The sequence below is a fragment of the Aphelocoma coerulescens genome (genome assembly GCF_041296385.1).
Source record: "Aphelocoma coerulescens isolate FSJ_1873_10779 chromosome Z unlocalized genomic scaffold, UR_Acoe_1.0 ChrZ_unloc_scaf_1, whole genome shotgun sequence".
Taxonomy (NCBI): domain Eukaryota; kingdom Metazoa; phylum Chordata; class Aves; order Passeriformes; family Corvidae; genus Aphelocoma; species Aphelocoma coerulescens.
The window spans coordinates 1,182,334-1,201,386 of record NW_027184086.1 but is presented as its reverse complement, the minus strand read 5'-3'; the positions used below and the strand labels follow the sequence as shown (position 1 = coordinate 1,201,386).

The 19,053-nt window shown below is 35.0% G+C and overlaps 1 protein-coding gene across 1 annotated transcript in view; it reads left to right on the top strand.

Annotated features, from left to right (window-relative positions):
- MAN2A1 (mannosidase alpha class 2A member 1) overlaps positions 1–19,053 on the top strand; it is a 112,133-nt gene that overhangs the window by 34,980 nt on the left and 58,100 nt on the right. The window contains exons 6-11 of the mRNA XM_069002580.1: positions 909–1,082; positions 2,018–2,204; positions 7,403–7,580; positions 11,681–11,883; positions 16,325–16,510; positions 17,867–17,981. Coding sequence (XP_068858681.1) covers positions 909–1,082; positions 2,018–2,204; positions 7,403–7,580; positions 11,681–11,883; positions 16,325–16,510; positions 17,867–17,981 — 1,043 coding nt within the window. The remainder of the gene's footprint in view (positions 1–908; positions 1,083–2,017; positions 2,205–7,402; positions 7,581–11,680; positions 11,884–16,324; positions 16,511–17,866; positions 17,982–19,053) is intronic.

The following is a 19,053-nucleotide window of genomic DNA, read 5'->3' as shown; positions in this document are numbered from 1 at the left end:
TAGAATTGGGAATTACTGGCTGCAGTTACATTGGCTGAACTGTTTTGCTGGCTTTGGGATATTCTTTTGTTTAGTTCCGTAAGAAGAGAGAAACCTTTTTATATAGAAAATATTTGTACAGTGATTTTAATAATAAATTGAGATTATTTCATCCAATTAAATGAAATTATTTTGGAAAGCTGTTTCACTGTTTTTCTTAGATTGCAATTTCCATAAACACAGCTTGACATAATTGGAGGGGGAAGGAAGACCTAATAAAAGGGTAATGCATTCTTTACTGTGGTTTTTTTTGGAAAGACAGTGAAAAGTGCCAAAGGAACCATGTTGATGAATTAAACACGAATCAGATGTAGCTTCTTTATTTACTAGCATGAAGTTCAGTGAAAAGAGAGTATTAATCAACATGATTCTATTGATCAACAAACTAATAAATCAAAAGAAAATTTAGTTCTGAAGCCAAAAAAGATTAACATTATTTAAATAACAGTGAAATATCAACAAGCTACCTCATTAATCCGTCCACATCCATTCATTTTCTTTCAACTTTCTTCTCCTATTGTACCATCTGTAAACTACTTTAAGTGAAAGAAGATGTGTATTTAATTAATGATTCCAAATAAAGATGTTTGATGCAAAATTGAAACAGCGTAGCAACAAGGAGTACTATTTTAAAGTTTTTTATTTTGTTAGAATGCCTTGCTTATAAGATATTTGGTTTTTTTGTTTGTTTGTTTAACAGTTTAATTCTAGTTTGTCAATTCCAGGGTTCTGCAGGAGGTTTAATACTTAACTGGTTATATAATCTTGGAAATGTTATCTTTAGTGCTCTGATTTGAATTATTGGAATGACTTTCTTGGAGTGAAAAGTAAAACTTTCTTTCCTTTTTACTTTTTTCTTTTGTCAACAGGAGTAAAACCAAAGTCTGGATGGGCAGTTGATCCATTTGGGCATTCACCAACAATGGCCTACCTTCTGAAGCGCACAGGATTTTCCAATATGCTTGTACAGAGAGTTCATTATTCAGTTAAAAAACATTTTGCAACACAAAAGACACTAGAATTTTTTTGGAGACAGAACTGGGGTATATGTTCTTCCTTTATGTCAATTTATTTTGTTAATTTACACAGGTAAAATATGAAGAGAACTCAAATAAGTACTATGGAAATACTTACAGAGGAGATTTAGCAGAGTTAGTCTAGACATGAAAACTTTAAATTGCAATCCTATTTAAAAAAAAGCCTTTCATCTAGCTTAAATTTAGCAGATTTTTTCCTTTTTTTTTTCCTCTTTGAATAACAGAAGGTGAAATGAGAATATCTGTGCATTAGGAAAGGCACTAAATGTAAAAACCATATTATTTGTATTGTTCCTCTGATCTTCCCTTCTTTTCACTTTCATTTTTGCTTTTACCTTCTCTTGTTTTTTCCATCGTCTCATACTCCTTGCAAGTGTACATAAGAAAAGTAAAAAAGGGTGAAAAATTCCTTTACTTGTTTTTTACTTTTTTTCTTCCTCCTACTCCTTTATTTCCTACTATGTGGAAATATAGTGTAAGAGAAGGAACATTTCAACTAATTCAAATATTGTGCTAATGAGGCAGTGACAGCAGGGTGATTGGCTTTTGCTTTGTTTTCTTCTTGGTTTTGTTTTGATGTTTGGGTTTTTTTAATAGTTGTTTTAATCCACCCGAAGTATAAAATATGTGTTTTATTACCTCAAAAATTCTAAAAATCACGAGTTTTATCTGGGTAAAACACACCTAACATTTGTCCCTGTCTTTCCCAATCACCTGGTGCTTGACTAGAACATTCCAATCTTGACTGTATCTCTTTTTTTACCCTCTTTATACATATAAGGTATATACAAAGGTAGATTCAAGTTATGGATATTCAAAATAAGAAATTGTCTTGATGTGGTATTTTTCCAGTGCAATTCTTGGACTGAGAACATGGGAGTGATTTACTTTTGGCAAATCTGAGAGGACTTATTTTAAAGTTTTACTCTATTTTATTCCAGATTTGGGATCCAGTACGGATATTCTTTGTCATATGATGCCTTTCTATAGCTATGATATTCCTCATACTTGCGGCCCAGATCCGAAAATCTGCTGCCAGTTTGATTTCAAACGGCTTCCTGGAGGAAGAGTAAGTTGTCCTTGGAGAGTTCCACCAGAAGCTATTCATGCTGGAAATGTTCAACACAGGTACAGTTTTTACATACTCTTCAAGGGAATAATTTTAGAAAAATGTAATTATGCTGGTCAAAGATGACATCTGGCATAGCTTGGTGAATTTAGTTCTGCTGTGGTTCAACCCCAGTGAGCAGCTCAGCTCCACTCAGCTCACTGTCCCCATGGTGGGGTGGGGAACAGAATCAGAAGAGTAAAATGAGAAAACTCATGGGTTCAGATGCAGGAGAGGCCTTGGCGCTGTGCAAGCCCTGCTCAGAAATAACAAAATCATCTCTGTTGTCAACCCTGTCAGCAGAGCAAACCCAGATCACAGCCCCATACTGCCCACTGTGACTCTACCCCAGCCAAAACCAGTAAAAGATTTTAAAACAAGCTTGTCATGGCTAAACAATACCTATTGCATAACCTGGTGTTTGCTCCTTAGTTGGGAACATAATTGTCAGTGAAATTAGAGGAAAAGTTGTAGTTAAGGAAAGGGCACTTTTAAAAATTTTCTATTCATGACACATGAGTCAGTGTCTGAATGTCAGTCAGAACACAGTCATCTGGTTGTACTCATGTTACTGGTATACTGTGGTTTTTGTGAATTTTATGAACACTGCAAGTTCCCTGCAAGTGGTTTACTTCAGGGGCAGCATGATGTAGTGTGCTGTAACTACAAACAGTGGTGTATTTCCTGTGGTATATCCTTGAAAAACTTGGCAATCTGTGGCCTAAGTTTCGTGAAGTGCAAGCCGTCAGTTAATCTGATTCCTATTTCTTTGTCTCCAGGGTGGAAATACCTGTTCCTTTGTGCCCAGGGTGGAAATTCCTATTAACCTCAGTTCTAGTTTTCAAGGAGAAACACTGAGTTTTGCCACAGTTAAGAATCAAATTTACACTCCTACAAAACTGCTTCTCATTTTTGGATGACAGGGGCGGAAGGTGGAGGTGGGGAGTTGGGGAGGGAGAGTAGAGGAAGAAAAAAAGGAAAAAAGAGAAAAGAAAGGGAAGTAAGTTAAGCTACCAAAGGTTTTTCCAGAAAATGGTTGTGTTCTATGGTCCTGTTGCTATCTTCAGGCTTCAAACTATACCAGGTTTCCAGAGTTAAAAGCTGAGGTAGCTGTTTACAGTTTGTGCAAATTGCTGAGCATAACAAATGTATTAAAGAGAGCAGGTTGACTTTTTGGTCCTTGATGCTGAAGTTTTAAAGTGATGATGTGCTGATGATGCGCTGCTTGTCTACATGTCAAGTATGCATCGCTTTTCTAGGAGTATAAATTTTGACAAGCATCATGAAAACTTCACTTGAACAAAATTCAATTACAAAATATTACTGAAGATAAAACCAAAATTAAACACCATACATTACAATTGCTGTACTTAAAGGTAGGAATTGGTATGATGATAGGAAAAAGTGGGGTTTTTTGAAGCAGAGAAATGAAAGATGATGGTGACAGGAGAAAACTAGAAAAAATATGACATACCCAGTGCCTATTGAATGTGAAGGAAAGCTCATATGTCATTAAATCAAAGTTGTAAAAAAAAAAATCTTGACAATATATCTCAATTAGCTGAGACATATATTTGCAGAAGAGCAACAGCTTGTTTAACAAATACCTGAAACATAGAGGATATAAATAAAATGTAGAGTGTCTGCTTGGAATAGTCTTTTTAAGGGTCTTGATTTTTAATTATCCTTAATTCTTGTACTTTCTAGATGCAACCTTTGCATTAAAATCTAAATTAGATCTTGTAAAAGAAATGGGTTTTCACATGTCAAAGCATATTACAGAATAAGATAAATGGAGGCAGCTATGTAGTGAACATATGATCAAGTTGAAGTGATTATCATCTCAGTATGGCCTCTGAACCTTAATATTTTGCATCAGCTTTTTTAGATAAAAGCAGTTTTCATGTCTAACAGGGAGTTGAAACAGCAGGATGCTGTATGATACCTATGGGAAAAGTAAAACTAACACATGGTGTTTGAGTTAGAAGCCTGGATTATTTACATTTGGAACACTGGAACTACACTTCTAGTGTCTAGTTTCAAATAAATCCACTATAATGCAGGAAGTAATGTTTTGATGGAGAATGCTAAAATACTATGTGTGTTTTATGAAAAAGTTGGAATATTGTAGACAACCAAAAACTTTGTTGATCTGACCTCTGTAATAACGTTTTACAGCTGTTATGATGAGATGTATGAGTTCCAGAATTGAAAAATCTATATCATAAGTTTTCCAAGGTTACAGGTTTGCAGCAGACTAATTAATCTGCCTCTTATCTCTGATTGCTTTAAGACTAAAAAAATACAGAAGATTCATGGATTTGAAAAAAATTGATTAATTTGGAGACTAGGTTTAGATTACTGACCTTTCTTCAATGCCAAAGCTACAACAAAATTAATAAAACCCAGATCTTGAATACTCAGCTGGAATTGTTGCTTTTGATTTCTATATTATTAGGGCCTTATATATGCATTAAAGAGATGCTGAGTTGAAAACTTCAGGCTAGTAGTTGTTGGATTTTTTCATTGCCTTGCCACATAAGTTGTGACTTGGTAAGAAGGAATGAAGCAGCAACCAAACTGAAAACCTGTACTTGTTTAATTACACTTCATAACACCTTAGGTTATAAAGACTACTCTTGCACTTGCCCTGATTTGCAGCTGCATCCTTATCCATATGTTTGAATGCTGAAGCTTTTCACACTAGGAAGAAAAACAGCTGTTGTTTTGGGGTTTTTTTCCTGGGTTGTTGAGGCTTTTTTACCTTGAATGGAAATGAGTTGTTAGCAGAAGCACAGTTTGTTTCTCTCTGAAGCATGGAAATAGGAGAGAATCTGTACTGCAAGTTACGTGCTTCAGAGAAGCAGTAGAGAATGGACTTTCCTCTTCACCAGCTACTGTTCAAGAGCCCAGTTTTGCCCTTCAGCTTTTTTCTCTTTATGGTCACATTGTACAACATGCAATTTGTGTTCAGAATTACACTGCCAGGTGGCATCGGGGGTTAATGTTTGTGATTGCCTACTTCAGGTGGTTATAGCTCCTCTTCCTTTAACATAGGAAGGGGTAAAACCAGCCATGTTTATTGTTTTGATATGTATTTACTCAAATACTTGGTCTTTTGCATTAAAAGAAGACAGTTGTGGTACAAAAAGGTTTTCTTTATTTGCGAAAGGTCTCAAGCATTCAGTGATAGTCTGAAAACTTGAAAACAAAAGGTTTGTCAAGTCTGATCTCCTGCTTTGTTTTCAGATTTTCATTCAGATAGGCAGGATAAACATATCAAAATGTATCTAATTCTGTTTCACTGGGGAATGATAACAGGAAAATATTGATAACAGTCACTGGAATCTTTTTTTTCCTCCAGAGGTGTTTTTTTTCTTCACCATGCTCTGTCTGGGGCTTTCTGCTGGCACTTTCACATTCCTATATGAATTAATGATTTAGGAAGTTATTTGAGAGAAACTTAGAAGGATATACCTGAATTGATGTTCTTCAGTGTTTTTGCAATTGAAAGTGGTTTGGAATGGAGGAAGATCTTGCCATTCCCTTAAAAACATAGAATAATCCCACAGTTATCAGTACTTTAAGAAATGGAGAGCAGCAATACTGATAAATTTCACAGGATATTTGGAAAGAAACCAGAGAAGGACTTTGAGGAGAGATGTCAGAGTCAAATATCCTGTTAACTGTAACCTGTATTTTTCAAGAGACTCAACACTAAAGTATGTTTTTAACCATAGCCTATATGTGGAAAATTTGAGTTAGACTGGCTCCCTAGAAAGAAGCATTGCCAAGTCTTGTGTTGTGCCAGCTGTTCTGGTAGCTGTGTGGTGAGGAAGCTTTCGTATTTAAATCTTACAAACTGTTGAAATCATGGAAAGTATTGATTGGTAATCTGCACTATAAATCCACTAAGAGACAGGGGGCAGGGTAATGATAGCCACTGGTTGGGTAAATTCTAGTCTCATTAGAACTTTGTGGATCCTTAACTAAAGTAATGTTGTGGCCCCATTCTCCCTCCAGAATACAGTCAGACCTTGTGTTTACACAGTACTTTTGCAATCTGATAAATAAGTAAACCCTGACATGCGGTTCAAAGGAATAGGGGGTTCAAATATATTGGACTAGAATTTTGCATAAATGTTTATATAGCAGTTCTTCAAGAGTGTGAGTTGAAAGGTGGTTTTGCTAGATCGTCTATTAAAAAGACATGAAGAAACAAAAAAACCTCATTAGAATCTGAATTTTCTGCTATTTTGTCATTAAAGCCTTGAAATTTGTATTTCTGTTTTCTTAAACATGTTACTATGGTATATATTTCCTATGGGAATTATTTACATAATTTTAATTAGAGGGTATCAGCATCTGAAGATGCTGATAATAATTGTGACTTGAAGGGGGAGGGTTGAAAATGGACTTTTTCAGTAACCTAGATATCAGACTTGTGATTCTTAATATATTGCTTCTGTGGAACTGATAGTTTACCCATCCTAGAATTAGTAGGTGCCAAAGGATAATTCTGCAGCTTTCTTCTAGGTGTGCACATGTGAGTATTTTGTTTCTGAGTTGTTTGGGGTTTTTTTAAGGCCAAAAGCGTAAAAGCAGTGGATTTAATTTTTCAGGAGTCAAAGATTCAAGAGGGATGGCTCTAGGACACATAAGAAGCTGGCTGAATGGAGAACAGTGATTTTTAGTAGCAAACTTCCTCCTGAATTAGTTGTTTTATTTACAAGGCTGGAGTTCCTCAGAGATTAATTTATGGGCAGTTTTTCTGTCAAGGACATGAAGATATGAAGCAAAGTATCAAAGGAAGGTACCAGAGGGGATGAGAAGAGCTTGCTTATTATTGTAAATAGGAGCTGGAGAGGATTAGGATTGTTATCTAAATATAAAGCAGGTAAACATGATTTGAACTGTAGGTTAGTTTTGGCACAGGCACAAATTGGTCCAGACTGCCCTACTGCTTGAGATGAAGCTTGATAAGCTTATTGAAGGATTTAATTAGCGTGGTGTTTGCAACACTAGTAGGTTGAATATGGTGTCCCAGTGGGGAGAATTGCATCCAGCTTTTTGTTACAAAGTGGGATAATGGAGTTTTGTATGTCTTGTTTAGGGTCATCCTAATGCACAACTTGGTATTATCTAAGAATTGTTTTGCCAAATGCTGACTTTTTTCCCTGTGTCTTCCTAATTGCTCTTCTCTTTTTCTCTCCTCAAGGGCTTGGATTATATTAGATCAATACAGGAAGAAGTCAAAACTTTTCCGTACGAAAGTCCTGTTGGCTCCACTTGGGGATGATTTCCGCTATGCTGAGAGCTCAGAATGGGATCAGCAGTACCAGAATTATCAGAAGTTGTTTGATTATATGAATTCTCGTCCTGAGTGGCATGTTAAGGTAACTACAACACATTTTCTGGTTTGTGGAGAAAACAGTATTTCCCAAAATTCTGAGATTCTTCATGGAAAAGAGAAATTGTTGTTAGGTTCAGTTTTTTTCAACTGCAAGACTTTATATATTATTTAACAATAGATTGATGTGTCTTGGTAGCTTGCTTACTTTTTTTTACCTTTACTACCTTCTCTCCCCACAAAACAAAACCTTTGCTATTAATAATATCGGCTTGAAAACTATAGATAGTTTCCAAACCAGATTAATTTGGAGAGCAGCTATTAGGTCTTTAATTGTTTTCTTAGTGCTCCTGTTTTCACAGGCTTCAGGTATTGTTACTTACGACTCACAAGATTTGTTAGTTAAAACTTGTATTTTCTTATTAGAAGTTCAAGAAGATTTTGCTGCTTTATTTGAGTCCTCTTGGTTTTACATCCCAAAACAAACCAAAAAGTCTTAAGAGGTGCCATAGCTGGCAAATGTGGTTGAATACAGTAAAATCTGAGACTGATCTGGCTACAAAAGGACTGAGTGTACTAACACAATTATCAGATGAGGTACCACTTCAAATCAGCATTTATGTGTGAGAGTTAAAACACACATTCATATGCTCTAATGTGTAAGCTGATGGCCCTAGAGACTTGTACTATAGATGTTCTCTGTATTCAGACAACTTTTCATCGTCTTTCGACATGACAGTAACAAATGGGGGACCACAACCTTGGGTTTTTTGAGTGTCACCTGAGAGTGCACTGTTGCTGCTTTCACATTCAGGCTTTTTTAAAAACCTGGTCTGGTATCTTTCGTGCGGTTTGTGCATGCATCTGTTTTTCCTTATCTTTTCTGAGACCTTCCCTGATTCTTCCAGCTGTGCATTTGACTAGTGCCTATAGTATGTTATTACTTTCTGCTGACTTCTGGGCTTATGTTCTGCCAAGATGATTTCTTGGGATTATATCTTATCTGAAAACTGGATTTTAACTGTTTCCTATGGGATGTAGGCGACATGATGTATGGTGAAGGACCACTGTGTCTTAGTGGACAGAGATACACCTGGAGAGTGCTCTCAAATTTTTTAAGTCTAAAGCCCATCTTTTAAAACTTAAGATTGCTGCTATCACTTCCTTTATTTCTGTCAAAAATGTATATACTGTACAGGTATACACTTTGGTACTCTTTGGATACTAACAGCAACATATTTTCTGTAGTTCTGGCTAACCTGGGCTGGATGATTTTGTCTCTGGGGCAAAAACTGAAGGCTGTAAGTCTGAAGTCATTCTTCAAGGACCAGTGCTGTCCTGAGACATCTGAAAGTTCCTTTTTGGAAAGGTTCTGCTCAGCCCGTTGTCAAGGATTCTATCAGTCTACTTCATTAGGCTAGGTGCACCCATCTGGAATTGCATTAACCCTTGGTTCCCTCACAGAAGTATCCAACCCTTTTTCTGGTTTTCAATACCCACACAAAAAGATACAAAATCCTCTGTGTCTACCACTTCATACCTTGGGTATTTTGATCAGCTGGAGCACTGTCAGCATCAGAGCATTTCTCCTTTTCATTTTATTCAGATACTTAAGTTTTTCTCTCTCTGTTTTTGTTGTTCTTTTTTTCTTTCTTATTTGTTGCCTGTCTGATGGGGTATTTTTTGGTTTGTTTGTTTTTCTGGTTTGGTTTGATTATTTGTTTTGCTTGAAACTGATGTCATTTATCCTTGAAAATATGAGTTTAGATGGAGAACTTCCACAGTCTTCTGCACTTTCCCTAGTGGAATGTACCTCCACAGGCAAGTAACAGGACATGCTCAGCTATGTAAGAACTTAGATTACAGAAAGGAAGAGTTCACCTTTCTTCCTGAAGTGCTGAGATGCCTGGTATATTACTGCTTACACAAGGGAGTGCCTACTCTGCCTTTCTGATCTGAAGAGAGATTTACTCTTTCAGACAGCTCTTTGTGATGTTTATCTAGTGGATATGTCTTTTACCATTGAGATTCTCCGGCCAGCCACTCTTCTGATCTAAAAGTATGTGGTACAGCACTGTAAAACATACCTGTTTTGCTCTTGAGGAATTCAATCTCCCATTCAGAGATCTCCTTTGCATCTATTATACATAAATTAAGCTGAGTCTTTTTGTATGCCAGTAAAAGAGTCAACCAGGCTATTTCACTGTTTCCATTCACCTGATTTTGATGCTTCCACTGGTGAGGTTCTACTCCTCTGATTCAATGCAGAAGCGAGATCATCTCTGTGTCTTCTCTTGGTGTATTGTTTTTGGTTTTTGTTTTCTACTTGTAGGTGCCTATGATAGTGAGGGAAAAGACCAAGTATCCTAGAAGTGCCTGATAAGGCAAGGTTTAGTAATGGTGGGATTTCAGGGGCAATATTTATCTTTCTCTGCTTTACTGCCATTTAAAGTGGCAAGTTACCATATTGTATCCACCTAACAAATACTTGGGTGATCTGAATGACTTTGAAGTGAAAGTGTTTGGGGTTTTTTAAATGATTAAAAAGTTTAATTTTGTTGTCACAGTGATAGTCTGATATTCCTTATATTCCAAGTCACTTTTGAAAGATTTTACAAAAACTTGGTTTTGATGTTGTAAATTGTAGCATGCTCAGTGTATGCTTGTTGTTAAAAATAGTAATAGCAAACAAAGGTACTTGATATTATCATTATAACTTATGGTGAGGATACTCCTGGTAACGTAATGTGATCTTCTGTTCCAGCTTCCTTTTTTTTTTTCACTTTCATTCAAAATCCAGTTTGCCATTTATGCCTTCTTTGACAACATTTCTTAATACTAACAACATTGGTATCAATAATTTATTTTTTTCTATTTTTTGTTGTGCCCCTAAAGCTTGAGGATACCATTTTTGACCTACCCGGTAAAGATCTGCTATTACCATATCTTAGCATTTTTAAAAATGACCAGAAGATAATAAATGTATTTTTTACTCCCACATGTTACATCTCTAACTGCAATTTCTTTGTACAGAGTTAAAAGGACCAGCTTCTGAAAGGAAATGCTAATTTTTTTTTGCTCACTAGTCATCTTCGTTAAGCAAGATCTGGAGCACAAGAGAGTTAATTTTGAAAAGACAGGATTAGGAGAACTATGCTTTTGTTACATTACACTATATTTCTTATTTAGTCCAGACAGCTACTTGGGTAATACTGAGGTATTATTTAGCTTGTGTGTAAGAGACTTACTTGTAAGACATGAAACGATGCTTCACTTACTTCTTGACATTTAGATGTTATTTTATATTTATAAATATTTATAAATACTTATAAATACATATTATTTATATTTATATTTATATTTATATTTATATTTATGTTTATATTTATGTTTATATTTATGTTTATATTTATGTTTATATCTTTTAAAAAAATCATATTTCATAATTTGTAGAATGGTTTTGGTTGGAGGGGACATTTAAAGCTGTCTCATCCAACTGCCCTGCAATGAGCAGAGACATCTTCAATTAGACCAGATTGCCCAGAGTCCCATCCAATCCAGCCTTGGATGTTTCCAGAGATGGGGCATCCACAACCTCTGTGGGCACCATGAGTGTATCACCACCCTCATATTAAAAGTTGCCTTTATGCCTAGTGCAAATCTACCCTGGTTTAGTTTAAAATTATTACCTCCTGTTTTAGCACGAGTGGTCTGACTAAAAAGCCTGTCCCCATCTTTCTTGTAAGGCTCCTTTATTGAAAGGCTGCAGTAAGGTCTCCCCAGAGCCTTCTCTACTCCAGGCTGAACAACCACACCTCTCTCAGCGTTTCCTCATAGGGAAGGTGTTTCTCTGATCATTTTTGTGACTCTTCTCTGGACATGCTCCAACAGATCAATCTCTTTCTTGTACTGAGTTGAAATGCCTTTTTGAAAGTACTTCTTGTATTGAGTTTTGAAATGCTATCCAGCTTGTCTGAAAGGTGTGTAGGGGAGCTTTAAAGACTTTTGGGATAGGTTTTCTGCTATAAATCTTCTGAAAGAGTGGCATGTTTCTGAAATGTATATGGAACCAAACATATTCATTCTCTTTGTATTTCTGCATAATGAAAATGGAACTTTATTACAGTAATTCTAATTTTAATTCAGGCCCAGTTTGGAACTTTATCTGATTACTTTGAAGCTCTGCGCAAAGAAAGCAATTTGGGTGAAAAGAGCAGCAATTCATTTTTTCCTGTTTTAAGTGGAGACTTCTTCACCTATGCAGACAGAGATCATCATTACTGGAGTGGGTACTTTACATCACGACCCTTCTATAAACGCCTGGACAGAGTCTTGGAGTCCTACATACGGTAAATACTGCCATCCAGTACATTCATAACGTGTTTCTTGGCACACAGGAGAGATGAATGTGTAAGTATTTGTTGTGATTTAACCCCAGGCAGCCCCTTGCTCATTCCCCCACCAGCAGGATCTTGGAGAATTGGAAGAGTCAAAGCTACAGGACTCGTGAATTGAGACAAAGGCAGTTTAATAGCAAAAATAAAAGGCACATACATGATCAAAACAATAAGGGATTATGGCTATACTGTGAACTTTTTTAGAGAGAAGTACAAAGATGTGAATTTTACAAAGGTTCTTAGAGGAAGCTGAGCAATAGCCAGGAATATTGTGTAACAAGTGATCTCAGACAATTGTTCTTCTGAAAACTGTCTGCATCTTTAAAGAAAAAAGTGGTTGCTGAATTTTGGTAATGGAGTATTTAAGTGGTTCTCTCTTGTACCAGACATAAGATGATTTAACTGTGTTTTAAAGCTCCAGAAAGAAATCTAACGCAGATGGATATGATGTAAACCCTGAACATTTCATGTATTGCCTTCCTAAAGGATTACAATTTTTTGCTGTAATGGATGCTGCAGTAGTGGAATGAGCAAGAGAGGTGTGGAAAGCAGCATTTTGTGAGCTTGGAAAGTAGTGTTTTGGAGGCAGATACAAGTACCTTTCAGAACAGAAACTGTATCTAGCAGAACCTGTTATATTTCTTCCAAGGAATCCAGTTTTTACTGTGGTAAAGTGGATGATTGATCATAGGAATCTTTAATTTTCAGTGAAAACAGAGTTGTTTAATACTGCTGTTGGAGAAGACAAGATGTACAAGAGAACAGGAAGAGCAGGACAGATAATGTTCTCATAAATTGGATTATCCAGATAATTGTTTTTTCATAGTTTTGATTAATTTCCTTTCTGTGTCTTAAAATGCACCAAGCATTTCCTTCGGCTTCATCATAGTCTATTTTTAAAATATTTTTAGGTGTGGTTATTTAATTGTCATTTTTCTGGTTTTTATTACACAGATCGCAGAAACTTCATTTGAAGTTGTTTGTACTATTTACAACTTTACATTGTTAAAGAGATTCCTTCATTTCAGTTGCGTTTAGCTTCTGAAAAAGGTTTGGGTATAGAATCTCTGGAGAAACACCAAACTGTCAATGTTCTTAGGTATTAAAACAAGGTATAGTTTAAAAAAGTACCTGGGAGGTTTTTAATTTTTCATTATCCTTTGTAAATAACATGTAAGAAAAAAATGTATAAATATGTTCTCATTGTTCTAATATCAGGTTTTGTTTTCAGAAACTGTGAGAATCTTCACCAATGTCACAATACCTATGAGAACAGCAGGAGTAGGGGTTTTGTCTTTAGTTTTTCATTTCTTTAAAGGAAAGGAAAGGAAATTCAGTAGGATCATATTTAATCCTCGAACTCGTGATAATTATTTCCATAATATTTTTGAGCTAACATATATCCATCTATATGGGGTATGTCTATGTTTGTGAGGGAAGGAGTCATGGACAGAAGGTTCATACAACAGAAGGTTCATACAACACATATGTATGTGTTCTTTACCAAGGATGAATATTTTTAAGTTCCAGCAGAACCAGAATTAAGTAGCACTTCACTGTAAAAGCCAGTGTTGAGCCTCAGGACCTAATATGAAAACTAACCATTTAAGCAAGAAAAGGGTTTGTTTGTTTAAGGTTTTTCCTGTTTGAAAAAAGGTTTTCTTGGGTTTGGGAAGTAAAGAAGTGTAAGAAAGCTTAAGGATTTTATAATGGAGATTGACAGTGATTTGAGACATTATTGACTTTTTAATTTTAAGTGAGAGATGGATGAAGTGTTTTAAAGGGTGATAAAATATGGACCAGAAGTTTACATAATGTGACGAAAAGATAGAAAGAACAACAGCATAGTTTGGGACAAGACAGGGACAATCTGTGGTTTTATTAGTTACTGATGTAAACAGGGAAAAATTACAGTAATCTGCAAAAAAAATTGTTGAAGTAATTTAGACGATGAATACTACAGTGATACTTCTAACCATACAGATGGATAGAAAGTACTACATCTTGAGAGTTCAAAATCTCTTGGAAAAATTATTTATTTAAGTTAAACATAAACTGGACTTAACTGTAAGCTAGTATAGGCCTTGACAAATCAGTGAAGCAAATTTTGGTCTCTTTGCAGCATCCTATCAGGGACAGATACTACAAATTACAATGAAGAGGTAAATTTGTAAAAACTATTTCAGGTCATCTGCAGTAATTTGAAATAGAGGTGAGAAAAACCAAGGCTTTATACAGCTTTCATGGAAAGGCATTAGATGCTTACCTAAAAGCTGAAGTGTTTTCTAATACCATGATGTATTTCGAGTGTCTTTCATCTTTGACCATTGAACCATTCTAGTGTTTAGAAAAATATTGAGACATGAAAGGAAAACGCTGCATCTGAGAGACATCCCTATTAATAAAAAAGAAAATTAAATTAATGTTAGTTGTGGGGAAGAAAATATCACCTTATTTTAAGGACTAAAATTTGTTGTGTTCTCTTCTTAATAGGTACAGTTAGGTCAGTGTTTAGTGGCTAACTCAATTTTTTTAAAAAAGGTAAAGTGCTTTCAGACAGGGCTTATTCACTAGATGAATGAACATCTGATGCCTTTTTTTTAACTAAAATATTTTCATTTTTCTTTCAAATTAAGCTGTATTTCCACTGTCGATATCACCATGTCCCACAGACGTAGAGAGGAGGAGAGAAGATCCAGCAGGCAGGAACTGTGCAGCAAAATTGATTTATTTAATTATTTTACAAACTCTTTTATAGACTTTTTCTTCATAGTCTAATTGGACAAAGGACCAGCCACCCCTTGGGGGTGATTGGCTAAAATCCTAAAACATCCATTGTCAAAATATTTTTCTACTGTACCATAAACAAGACTTCTCAAGGTTCCAGGTGTTCATGGTTTACAAAACTCTGGAATATCTTCTGTGAGAGAGAAAAGTCTCTCACGGACTTAGAAAAGAGCAGGAAAAATTCTTGCTAACATCAATATTGCATCCACAAAGCTGCAATAGGACAAAGTAGCAGGGATGCACAGAAGTAGGAATTTGTGCTAAGCAGCATTTAAATTACAGTGATTAAGGTTAATCTAGCACTAGTAATTAAGTATAAGAATTGTAACTTTTAAACACCTTGATTTTGTATGTAGCTTCTGAGCAGTTATCTAACCTACAAGAGCAAAATCTCATCCTGTTCGTGAAATGTTGACAATATGAAAACAGTTTAGGCTGTTACATGTACAGTGCATGTTTCTGTTTAGTTGGGTATGTGGTACTTGCAGTTTTTATAGAACTGTCACCTATGTGTTGCATAAAGATGAGGAGAAAACTGAATCCAAAGGAATTTTTCATGTTAACAATTAATACCATGCATAGTCTGATAAAAGGGTTGTTTTAAAAATTTTTTTGTTGTACCTAGTTTAAAATTGAACACATGCCCTCACTGGGAACTTGGGTAAATTAAAGAGTCTACTTATTTTCCTTCTTTTTTTAAAATTTATTACTTGTATGCCTAGAACTTAGCATTCCAAGAAAATATGTTGTTGTGATTTCTTTGTTTTTTGTGACATTAACCTGTATCATCTTTGTTGCTTCAAACAGTTGAGAAGTGTTCATTAACCTCTAATAAATTTTGAAAAAGAATCTGACAATTTTCAGACTTGCAAAAATAGAACTGTAACATTTTAGGAAAGAAGATAGGAAAAAAGTTAACAGATGCTTTCCCAGAATTTATGCAGGCATTTCTGTTAGTCAGATATCCATAATAACTGGCAATTATGGGGATACTTTTTGTAAAATAAATTTAGATTCTCATAAAGAAAGTAAGAATCTAGTGGTAATATTTTAGTGCTAGGCTTTTGCAACAGATGTAGAAGAGGAAGGCTCTGCATTCTGTTCAACGTAAGAGTTTTGGAATCCAGTGTTCTTTCCGTTCAGGTGAATGTATAGTGAGCAGGTGCACAAGGTGCTTAAGCCCTTAGAAGAATTTAGTTTGCATTAAGTGCAAATGGCAGAATAGATATTAGATAGAGTACAGTTTAATATATTCATTTAAAACAATTTTATTTGATTAATGATTGGCTTTTTGAAATGGGAATTGTATGTTTCTTATAAGGCACTCTATCCGTACTGTGGAGTTTTAAGACCAGATCAGTATCCATCACACATTTATGAGTGTGTATTTCAGTTTGCACTGTCATATTTTTATTTTAAAAGTCCATCTTCCATCACAGAAGTCTTGCAGATAGCTACTGTGTGAAGATAGAAACAGGCTAAAATGCATAAGAACAAGGTTTAAAGAGCTTATGGAACTATTTGCAGTTTATTCTTTAGATCAAATGTGTATTGCTTTTTACATTTTAACCCTATATAAATACTTGATTATTCTCTGAAATTCCAGGGCAGCTGAAATTCTCTACTCCTTGGCTTTAGTACAGTCCAGTAAATCTGAGAAGATGAGTGTATTTCCTTCCGTGGATAACTATAAATTGCTGACAGAAGCTAGGAGGAACCTCGGACTCTTCCAGCATCATGATGCTATTACAGGAACAGCCAAAGATTGGGTGGTTGTGGATTATGGCACCAGGTAATTTATTATAAATACATAAACTTAAATCTTAACTTCCTTTTGCATTTTTAGAACTGTTTATTTTCGACATACAGATTTGATATAGCAACATACTCCACTGATAGTGTAGTGGTGTTCTGCATGAGAAGTGGATTTGATTACCCATGCTCTTCATTTATGAAATATTTTTTAACTCTCTGTGTAAGAATTTGATGTCCAAACAAAATTTTGATATTTCAAAAGGTAGACACATTACTGAGATTTCCTTAATAACAGAATTTTTTTTCAGTAACTGCCATATAGGAGAACTTTTTGTATTTGTCTGTCCTAAGCCATGATCAAAGATGTGCTAATTTAAGCGTATATTCCTTGGAAAATCCCACACCCTCTGTGGCCTTCCTTTCTTAAATGCCAGAAATCTTTTTCATGTTGGCAATCTTCTACTTAACTTGTCTGTCATTGCTTATTGTTTCAGCTGGGGGGTATATTTCTTAGTATTGAGAAATTATTCTGCTAGCTGCTTCATAGAATTTTTTTGAAGAACATTGCATGCTATGTGGATGTCTGTGTATGCACATGCTTTAATTTTGGTTTCTTCAGAAAAATGATACATATTGAAAAGTGAAGAACTAGTAAATTTGATTAATTGAGGTGATGAAGGTAGACGGATGATACAGCATGTTCACTAAATAAGTAATTGTTTTAAATGCATCTAAAATACTCCTTCTTGTTTTAAACTATTTAATGACAAGTGTTTTTAAATTCCATGGTTTTAATCTATTATGTCATAGGTATTCACAGTTCACTTGGTTGTGAGAGAGTAAAATAAAGGTTTTTTTCACTTTACAAATAAAATTATCCAGCTGTCTGTATTTAGAAATTTGTAAACATTGTGTGAATTGTAACAGTGGACATCTTGGTAGTTTATATGGTTTATAGTTTATATTCTTCTTGTTTCTGATTTTCTCTTAACCACGTGCAAACACAATCTTGACTTTGTGACCAGTGTTTCAGGCTTGTCTCCACTATAGAAACTGAAAATCAAATATACAAATTGCAAACTTTACTAAGGTTAACACTTTGACAAAGTACTTGGTATTCTGAGGATACTCCTTTTGTAGCATAGCAGAAAGGAGGAGATGTACCTCATTTTCAGTATGCAAGACAAGAATATAACTCAGATATATCTGCATTTTTCAGGCTGGTCACCCATTGCAACTTACTGTTCTTAATTTCATACAATATTGACGTTAAAAATTTTATTTATTTATCTGCAGCTCATATTTTTGAGTTCTTTAATGTTTTTAAATTTTGATATTACCACATTGAATAAAAAAATTTGAAAACTAACTAAGATTTTAAATGTTTTAACAGGCTTTTCCATTCAATAATGAACTTGAAGAAAGTGATAATTGACTGTGCTCATATTCTTATCCTAAAGGACAAAAGTGCTTATAATTACGACACAGCAACTCCATTCCTGAAGATGGTGAGCTATCTTCCTTGATTTTTTCCAAAAATGAAATATGAGCTATGTCTTTTGAATACAGTTTGAGTGGCCTGAGAAACATCAGAACTAAATTTGCAGCTAATGCCTTCTCAGAAATCTACTACTTATCACTCTTCATATTAGCTCAAGATATTAGAAAGTAAAAACTGAACATGTCAGCAGTTGATGCTGAAAAAAGCCCACACAGCTAAAGGGACTTATTTTGTTCCCCTTTGTGAATGAGCTAGTAAAAGCAGGTGTTCTAATTTTCTTGTGGGCATAAATTTGTTGGTGACTTAAGTGGCATACATATGTAATTGAATATATAACAGTATGCAGTCCTGTAATTTGACTTCACTTGTAACTTAAGAAATATGGGAAGAAGAAAATTTCCTTCCCTAACAGAAGCCTAGCCTTAGTTTGCAAGATTAGGTCTAGATAATACCTTGTGATCTTTTTCCTTTGCTGAAATTATTTGAAACAGGAGTATTCAATGAAATGGATGATAAAGTCATCAATGAATCCTCAGGTATCATTTTGAGACCTATTTTACAGGAAGAACACCTTGAAGAAACACACTTGCTAATATTGCTTCCTTTCAGAATTCTTAGTTTCTTCACTCTCTGAACAGAAGTCCTCTTCTGTGATAGCTAGGAATTTTTAGGAAGACTGCATAAATGCATTTATCTTGAAGAGGGACAAAATGAGATGCTTTAATTTCTTTGTCCATAAACATAGTAGGGTTAAGACAGTCTTTATTATATGATTACCTCACACTTCTGACATAATAAACATGACATATTTTCTACGGGTTTAGTTGTCCCAGGTGTGTCATATCTTGAATTACTCTTCCAGTCGCACGTATACATAAAAAAAAAAAGTTAAAATAGTTTTTCATACTTTTTAAGACTTTTACGCAAATATGCATGTATGCTGTATATGTATGCTATGTGCATGTGTGTCACAAATATATAATTTTTCTCGTCTTTGGAAAATGAGTAGTCACTTTCATAAAGTACGAATATTTTGAAGGCATTCATAGGATGAAGTTTTTACTCCTGCTCTGAATTAT